The 10,004-nt window shown below is 39.0% G+C and overlaps 1 protein-coding gene across 1 annotated transcript in view; it reads right to left on the bottom strand.

The window, feature by feature from the left end:
* Positions 1–7,009: 7,009 nt before the first annotated feature.
* Positions 7,010–10,004, bottom strand: part of ptchd1 (patched domain containing 1) — a 72,170-nt gene continuing 69,175 nt past the window's right edge. Inside the window, exon 4 of the mRNA XM_004911662.4 lies at positions 7,010–9,342. Coding sequence (XP_004911719.1) covers positions 7,688–9,342 — 1,655 coding nt within the window. The 3' untranslated portion in view covers positions 7,010–7,687. The remainder of the gene's footprint in view (positions 9,343–10,004) is intronic.

Here is a 10,004-nt window from a genome sequence, read left to right as displayed (position 1 = left end):
TATATTATGACTATGCATTGGGTGGGCAGGAGCTTTTTAGTGTTACTGCACAGCAGGGGACTTTGGGGACTTTATCAAAGAGTGAAAATAGAGCTTTCCTTAGAAATGAATAGAAAGCAGCGGAATATCACTCTGGGGGACTTTGAAAGAGCTCTAGTTGCACTTTTTTGAGAGTTTTGTAGACCCATTAAAGATGACAAGTAGAATACTAGTGCAATGCATTCCAGTTTTATTCGATCAAGTATTTGTGTAGATTTTTTGAGTTTTTAAATAAATAAACAAACATTTGAGTTTGGCAAAATTTCAAGTTTATTCAAACTGAAAAAAAAAATCTCTAAAATTCATTAATTTGAATTTTTATAAACAAGCCTCCCCAGATTTAGATCAACAAGGAACATTATTTAAGGCTGGTAGCTATTAAAATGAAAATAATAATAATATTTTTTGCTTAAAACAGTTCAACAGTTTCTCATTCTTCAGACTGGGCATATTATATTTATTTATTATTTATTTATTATATATTTATTTTTATATGCAAATAAAGCACGCTTTTGGTAGCCAGCAGAAAGAAAAGTGAAATATATTATATTTTACAATAAATTGCAATTTGCCTCTGCCTGCTGATGATTTAATTAAAGCTTAGCTACAAATGGAATATCAGGGGATTACTATTGCAGTACTTGAGACCCAGCATCATAAGGCAAAGAAGATTAAAGGAATTGGGAAGCATGCTATTTCATATCTGTATTAGAGCACTACTATGTGGGTGATAATACTCTAATAATTAACCACTGAACTGAACACTACATCCGTGTTACAAAAGTCTGGCCGTCGGCAGTGGTTCTGATTAATGCAGTCATACCAAATAAACACCTGAATGTGTGCAACACAGCTTTACCTTTGCTGTGGTTGGGTTTCTGTGAAAAAATGAATGAATTAGGATAATACAGTTTTTTAATTTAAAAATTACATTATATTGTTTATTTTGGAAAAGTGAAAAAAGAGCCTGACAAAGTTTTTTTTTGATTATTTACTCCTCTCTCTCTCTCTCTCTCTCTCTCTATATATATATATATATTTATATACACTGCTCAAAAAAATAAAGGGGACACTTAAACAACACAATGTAACTCCAGATCAATCACACTTCTGTGAAATCAAACTGTCCACTCAGGTAGCAACACTGATTGATAATCAATTTCACATGCTGTTGTGCAAATGGAATAGACAACAGGTGGAAATTATAGGCAATTAGCAAGACATCCCCAATAAAGGAGTGGTTCTGCAGGTGGTGACCACAGACCACTTCTCAGTTCCTATGCTTTCTGGCTGATGTTTTGGTCGCTTCTGAATGCTGGCGGTGCTTTCAATCTAGTGGTAGCATGAGATGGAGTCTACAACCCACACAAATGGCTCAGGTAGTGCAGCTCATCCAGGATGGCACATCAATGCGAGCTGTGGCAAGAAGGTTTGTTGTGTCTGTCAGCGTAGTGTCCAGAGCATGGACGCGCTTCCAGGAGACAGGCCAGTACATCAGGAGACATGGAGGAGGCCTTAGGAGGGCAACAACCCAGCAGCAGGACCGCTACCTCCACCTTTGTGCAAGGAGGAACAGGAGGAGCACTGCCAGAGCCCTGCAAAATGACCTCCAGCAGGCCACAAATGTGCATGTGTCTGCTCAAATGGTCAGAAACAGACTTCAAGAGGGTGGTATGAGGGCCGGACATCCACAGGTGGGGGTTGTGCTTACAGCCCAACACTGTGCAGGACGTTTAGCATTTGGCAGAGAACACCAAGATTGGCAAATTCGCCACTGGCGCCCTGTGCTCTTCACAGATGAAAGCAGGTTCACACTGAGCACATGTGACAGACGTGACAGAGTCTGGAGATGCCATGGAGAACATTCTGGTGCCTGCAACATCCTCCAGCACGACCGGTTTGGCAGTGGGTCAGTAATGGTGTGGGGTGGCATTTCTTTGGGGGGGGGCGCACGGCCCTCCATGTGCCTGCCAGAGGTAGCCTGACTGCCATTAGGTACCAAGATGAGATCCTTAGACCCCTTATGAGACCATATGCTGGTGTGGGTGGCCCTGGGTTCCTCCTAATGCAAGACTATGCTAGACCTCAAGTGGCTGGAGTGTGTCAGCAGTTCCTGCAAGACGAAGGCATTGATACTATGGACTGGCCCGCCTGTTCCCCAGACCTGAATCCAATTGAGCACATCTGGGACATCATGTCTCGCTCCATCCACCAACGCCACATTGCACCACAGACTGTCCAGGAGTTGGTGGATGCTTTAGTCCAGGTTTGGGAGGAGATCCCTCAGGAGACCATCTGCCACCTCATCAGGAGCATGCCCCAGGCGTTGTAGGGAGGTCATACAGGCACGTGGAGACCACACACACTACTGAGCCTCATTTTGACTTGTTTTAAGGACATTACATCAAAGTTGGATCAGCCTGTAGTGTTTTTTTCCACTTTAATTTTGACTGTGACCCCAAATCCAGACCACTATGGGTTGATAAATTTGATTTCCATTGATAATTTTTGTGTGATTTTGTTGTCAGCACATACAACTACTGTATGTAAAGAACAAAGTATTTAATACGAATATTTCATTCATTCAGATCTAGGATGTCTTATTTTTGTGTTCCCTTTATTTTTTTGAGCAGTGTATATACTGGAACAAGGACAGCACTCTTAGGATTTAAAGAATTGTGAGCAAAATGTAAATGCAAATATAGAAAGGTTTATTACTCAACGTTTCGGTCTCACACAGAAACCTTCATCTGGAGTGAAAAACCTCCAGATGAAGGTTTCTGTGTGAGAAGACCTTCTGGATAACAGATCCCATACCTGTACAGGGCTTTTTGATCAATAAAAATTGATAAGACCCTCTATTTATTTGTATGTAAAGCAGAGAGAATCAGGAAAGGAAACCCAGTTTCATGCTAATATTTTCTTTTTTATGGAATATACTATTGGTTAAAAGTTCATACTCTGTGTGTTAAAGCACAGCAATGGCAGGTCGTTTCATAATCTATGTATAGAGGACTCCTTCAGGAGTGACAGAAGTCTGCTTAGCTTCACCCACATACATCTCTAGTTTATGAATGAACAAAGAAGAAACTTTTAAGATGGCGGATGACGGAGTTTGACATTATTTTTGTGAGATGTAACAGACAATAGAGCTAATTTATGAAGCCACTGCAGTTGCGTTTAAACAAAAATGAATGCAGTCATCCGTGCTTGCATCCAATGACATGTAGTTGCGCTCAGCACTACTGTCTTCTTCCTTCTGTTCTGAATCTCACAGAACTCCATCTATTGATACAGGGGAACCCTGGAGCTGCTGTTACTTTTAATCTGGCATTAGTTTCAGGGTTCCCACTGCTGGATGGGATATCAATAGGTGCAGCAGATTTGCGCCTAAATGATCAGACGCAGATATCATTTTCAAACCAAGTGCCAAAAGCAATGCCTTCCCAATGATTTGCAATTGTGAGCCCAATTGTGTCCAATTTGTGTGCTTTTGATAGTTTAGGCACTATCGTATCAGGTGCAACTCCCCCTCCTCCCCCCTATAAAAATGGTGAATACATTCAAAATTACACTTTGCACTCTGCCTTTGTGTTCAGTAGAGATGTAGCGAACTGTTCGCCGGCGAACTAATTCGCGCGAACATCGGGTGTTCGCAAGTCCGCAAATTCGCGAACTTTTCGTGATGTTCGCAATTTGGGTTCGCCGGCACCGAAAAAATCGCAAAACTTACGATAACGGTACGAAAAAGTCGCAAAACTTACGATAACGTTACGAATGATCCGAAAAAGTCGCAAAACTTACGATAACGGTACGAATGATCCGAAAAAGTCGCAAAACTTACGATAACGGTACGAATGATCCGAAAAAGTCGCAAAACTTACGATAACGTTACGAAAGCTCCGAAAAAGTCGCAAAACTTACGATAACGTTACGAAAGCTCCAAAAAAGTCGCAAAACTTACGATAACGTTACGAAAGCTCCGAAAAAGTCGCAAAACTTACGATAACATTACGAAAGCTCCGAAAAAGTCGCAAAACTTACGATAACTTTACGAAAGCGCCGAAAAATACGAAAAAGTCGCAAAATTACCGATCATTTCGAAAAACGGCGTGTGTCAATTTTTCAGAGATTTTTGCCCTTGATCCCCCTCCTGCATGCCACTGTCCAGGTCGTGGCACCCTTTAAACAACTTTAAAATCAGTTTTCTGGGCAGAAATGGCTTTTCTATTTTTTAAAGTTCGCCTTCCCATTGAAGTCTATGGGGTTCGCATAGTTCGCGAATATTCGCAATTTTCGGCGGAAGTTCGCGAACAGGTTCGCGAACTTTTTTTTTGAGGTTCGCTACATCCCTAGTGTTCAGAAATGAGTCTTGTCCAAAGAAGTTTAGTACCAAACTGTATATATATATACAGTTTGGTACTAAACTTTGAAAAAGGCTGTGGAGACGGCCGAAACAGCCGAAACGTCAGTGCTATGCTGTGAAAAATAAATCACCATTTTTCTCTCAAATAAGACCTGTGAGTGCGGTATCTTTCGCTTGATACACATCTGGATTTGTTTAATACTGCACCCGGGCATCCAGTGATCTCTAAACGTGAGTGCCGGCTCCTAAAAAGACTGTTATATATATATATATACTAAATATACAATTTGCACATTTATAACTTAATGTAATTTAATTTGTAATTTGATTTTTTTTATTTTCTATTATAATAATACTTCACATATACTGTAGGTTAATTTTTAACTGTATGCCCTGAAAATACAGGTGGATCCATTAACTCAGTTAGATTAGTTTAGAGTATTCATGGTTTGTAGTTTACTCCCTAGAATAACAATCTAATTAATTGTGTAATTGGTGCTAATACATACATATACAGCTTGGAACCTGGGGTTTTCCATAATTTGGATCTCCATTAGTGATGATTGAATCTGTCCCGTATCACTTTGGTGAGACAGCGGAAAATTCGCGAAATGACGAAAAAGTGGTGCGTCAAAAAATTCATTCTGTTGATGAGAGAGACAATTCTTTTTGGCCCAAGAAACAATTCTTTTGACGTGCAACAATTCTTTTTGACACTCATGACAATTCTTTTTGAAGCTCACGAAAATTATTTTGACATGCAGCAAATGTTTCCACTTCGAATTTTGTCATTTGTTTCGAGAAAAAATTCACCAATGGCGAAACGCGGAAATTCACAGCGAATCCATGCCTGGCAAATGTTTTGCCCATCACTAATCTCCATACCTTTAGGGGGACCTTTAGTAACACTGTAGCAGATTTACTATGCAATAAAATTGCTAAACATCCAAATCTGGCTGTAACAAAAAGAGCCTTACCGGCTCGGCGGGGACGCCCGCCGCGCCGTCCTTTCCCTGTGCCGGCTTCCTTCACTTCCGCATGTTAAGGCGCATGCGCGCTGCCGTGATGACGTCAGCGTGCAATGGCGTGAAATTCAAAAGGATTTAAAGGGACTTTTGCCACTTTTTCGTAATAGGATTGATTCCTGGTGCCTTTTCTGAGCCTTGTACTTGTATTCTTGTATCCTGCTGCTGCTTTCCTGTGTTTTTGACCCGGCCTGTCCCCGACTATTCTGTTATCCATATCCTGACCCCGGCTTGTACTTTTGACTCCGATTTTGCCTAATCCCGCTGTTTGATTATCTGGTTGACCCTTGCCTGTCTGACGATCCTTGATTTTCCCCTTTGCTTGCCAGAACTCCTCGCCTTGTTCCCCTCGTTAAGTCCAGGTGGCATCTGAGTAGCTGAGGGCTCCTCCCGAAGCCAAAGGCGGTCACAATACTGATGAAGCCGAGACCAGGGAACTTGGCATCAGTTCTGGTTTAGGGTGCCGACCGTGACACTGGCAATTAGTAGCTAAAACATGTTGAGATCATGTAGGAGTCCATGGCAGATGTCTCTTCTCTTCCCTAAAAGATCCTTCTTTCAAAACTTTAGAGGTTTTCAGATTTTTGATGCTGTTTTTTGTGCAAATTTTAAAAAGTAGAGGTTTTGGTTCGACAATTCAAAAGGTTGCCGTTTCTGCAACTTTTCCACAGGCATAATTTTCAGTTCAGACTTTTAATAAATGTAAGATATTCATGGAAATGGGTTTATTTGAATTTTTAAAAAGAAAAAAATGAGAATTGTTAGCATTTTAGTAAATCTGTCCTAAGCCTACAAAAAAATAATTTAAACATTAAATAAATCTAATAGGACTATTTTGTCTTAAGGATTAATTATATCTTAGTTGGGATCAAGTAAAAGCTACTGTTTTAAAAATTGGAATTATTTGATTATAATGAAGTCTATGGGATATGGCCTTCTTGGGTTTCCAGATAACAGGTCCCATATCTGTAATTTGCCCTTGTTCTAATGGATCCTATCCATTTGTTTTTCATTTATACTTTATTATGACCTTCAAGCAAACAATTACTAAGGAAAGCCCAAAAAATGTCAAAAGGAAAAGATTAGATATCTTCAGAAACTTTCAATGTTTGGGCAGGGGCGGGCCAAGCTGACTGAGCACCCTAGGCAACACAGTTGACCCCCTCGCCCTTGTACCCCTTCCCCCCTTGTGCAATGCTGTCAATGACAAGCGTCAAGGGTAATGACAAGTGAACGTGGACTAGGGGTAGGCAGGAGAGGTACTTCCCTGGCACCCACGTTGCGTCCTAGTCAGGTGTCTCTTCTGCCTACCACTAGTTCTGGCCCTGCATTTGGGACACAAATATTTTTCTTTCTAAAGATATATTTTTGGCACATCTGTATATTTATCCATAAACTTAGCATATCGACCAGTGGGGGGAGTGCTCACCCGGGATTCTGTGATTTTTTGTCTCATGAAGTTCAACCAATTTTTAGTTTTCTGAAAAGTATTTTAAAATATTTCTTTTTATTAAATGTACAATTTACTGTACAATTGACATTTTTTTTTGTAAATGATACATAAAAGATGCAACCTGAGCCAGAGAAGCAATATGCAAGTTTAATTGATTCTAAAAAGCAAAAAGAGGTGTTTTTTTAATTGAAAAAGCTACATGAAGTATAATAATGACACTCCCAGCAGAAAGAACAGTTAGAAGGGCAAACTTATTACCATAAGGTATTAATGCATAAAAAAACCATCAAAATCAACCTTAATTTCAAATTGTTCAAAAGAACTGATCGTGCTAATCTTTTTTTTATGTATTCAAGTTAGCAAGAATTTGATAATTGTACAATTCCAGCTAGAAAAAATTGCTAGTGCTTCTTATGCCTTTTCCATTTATGTTTTTTCAAAAAACAAAACAAAACTGAAATAAATTATTGGCTAACCTGCCAAAAAAATTTCATTGAGACCCAGATTTCTGGAAAAAAAGTCAAACATTTTTGTACCATTTATGGCAATGCAAGTACGCGTTACACAAAATTTAGAAATATATTTTTGTCAACTATCATCATATCACCACCGTATTTAAAAAGTAAGTATAATTTATTGTAAAATCTGTTCATTTCTATTGAGGCTAAAAGTACTTTTCAAGAACATCCATCCTATGGGCTGTATTGGATAATTTTTTCATGATTCTTACCCACATAGATTAGATGTTTCATTAAAATATTTTTTTCTAGTAAGACCTAGGGTGAAAAGTATAAATTCAAAATATCAGACAGTTGTAATTTGGTCAACTACTCTCGTGCTATCCAAGTCCACCATTTCAACACACTCAATTTCTTCGCGGTTTTCTGGGGTTTTCTTCTCTTTCCTTTTCTTCTTTGATGGTGGAACAAATGTCAGTATAACTGGCAAAATAGCAAAGCAGTGAAAGAATGTGACGAAAGCTATTAAAAACAAGCACCTAAACAGTGTACGGGTCAGGTTTGAAGGCACAGCTGCAAGAGGGATCAGACCAACAGTATAACATAGGTAGCTCTGTAAAATAGCTACCCCGTGCACTTCCAGAGAATTTTTCACCCATTTAGTCCTTGAAAACTCTTTTCCAAGGATAAAAGTTGATACAAGAGGTGCACAATTGTCTATTGTGTAATTAATCCCATAGATTAGGCAAAGCACAGATATGCAGTCCAGTTCAACTTTCCACAACGTCATGAACCCGATTACTCCAAATTCTACAGAGGCAACAGTTAAAGTGATCCAAACATTAATGATAGAACTTGCAACAAGAAATGCAGAGAAAAACAACAGAAACAAAGCACTTATGCAAGAGTTCTGTAAAGGTGCTCCGACTGAAGATGCATATCTGTCCATATAGACAAAGGATGGATTAAAGACTATAAATTTCACTTTGGAGGTTAAAGATAGTTTTCTCAAAGTCTCTAGAAGGTCATAGAGTTCTTCCCTGTTTGTTTCCATGGTTTTGGCCACCAAAAACATCCTGGAGGCTACCACTTCTACGTCATTGTTGTATTTTTTGGGTATGATTATGTCCTCAGAAAAATGTGCATATTGGGGGTTTTTCAAAAACGAGTATCTTAGTATATCTGTAAAATTCTTTTTAGGCAATCCAGTGGACATGTTCAATTTTCTGAGATAGTTCAAGTAGCTCTCGAACCAAGATATTCTGACAAATCCTTTTGTGTATTCTAGAACATCTTCCTGGACACTTGTATTCCAGTAATCTATAGATTCATATATATAAAAGCCTATAACTGGGCTATAGTTGCTGAAATACTTCTGTTGGACAGTTGTGTACGTAATTGTCCGTGTCTCAGTTGCTACAATGTTACGTAGATCTGACCCTTCATGGACCTGCAAATAGCCCATTAAGGCAAAGGAAATATAAACCAGATAAAAGAGAATTACAAAAGGCTTCACATATGTGTTTGTTATCCAGTCACAGTAGTATCGCTTGAGGAAACAAACTAAAAGATGACTTTCATAGGAATTTGTTTCTTCGGCATCTGCTGTATCGTCACTAAATTTTGCTGTCATTAGAAATCTGTACCACAATGACTTGACCTGTAATATTTCGGGCTTTGGCACCTTCCTACAGAATATACTATGCTGGTAATTGTTCTCAATATACCCAGTAAACACAAGGCTAGAGCCATAGAATGACAACACATAGAGGTAGTTGAAAAAGATTGCTATACATGAGTTGCGGCAGAAAATCCTTGCAGCCTCGATGTTTGTGAAGGGACTGGCACCAATCCCAAAAGTGACTAAGTACATGGCAGTTGTGAGAGTAAAAGAGATCATGGTGTCTGCATACACAACAGCAGTCCTCTCTTTCACATGCTGATCTTCTCTAGTTTTCCTCCAAGATGACAGCATTTCAAATGTTCCATATAATCCATGACCTTGAAGTGAGAAAAAAATATTGCAAAGTTACAATTCATTCTTTTTTTCCGACTCCACATCATTTTCATTGTACAATATTAATACACTGTTACGTCATTCTTTTTACAATTAAATGTAGACATTTTGATTACTGCCCATATCCTAAATCAGTGGTTCTCAACCTGTGGGTCGGGACCCCTTTGGGGGTCGAACAACCCTTTCACAGGGGTCGCCTAAGACCATCGGGAAACACATATTTCCAATGGTCTTAGGAATAATTTTATGGTTGGGGGTCACCACAACATGAGGAACTGTATTAAAGGGTCGCGGCATTAGGAAGGTTGAGAATCACTGTCCTAAATACATAAAACTACAGATGGAGTTCAGGGAAATGCTGAATACCTAGTACCATAATAAACTTCTGTTGTAGATGTTTATGCTTAACAATGTTATTGTGTGTAATGGGGATTGTAAAAAATTACTGGGTAGTGAGATATATCCTGTGCTTAATCTGTGATGGCTTACAAAGTACAGGTATGGGACATTTTAACCAGAATGCTTGGGATCTGGGTTTTTCCGGATAAGGGATATTTCTGTAATTTGGATCTGCATACCTTAAGTCTACTGAAAAGTTTTTTAAATATTAATTAAACCCATTAGGTTTGTTTTGCCTTTAATAAGG

The sequence above is a fragment of the Xenopus tropicalis genome, chromosome 2 (genome assembly GCF_000004195.4).
Source record: "Xenopus tropicalis strain Nigerian chromosome 2, UCB_Xtro_10.0, whole genome shotgun sequence".
Classification (NCBI taxonomy): domain Eukaryota; kingdom Metazoa; phylum Chordata; class Amphibia; order Anura; family Pipidae; genus Xenopus; species Xenopus tropicalis.
This window is presented reverse-complemented; position numbering and strand designations above follow the sequence as displayed.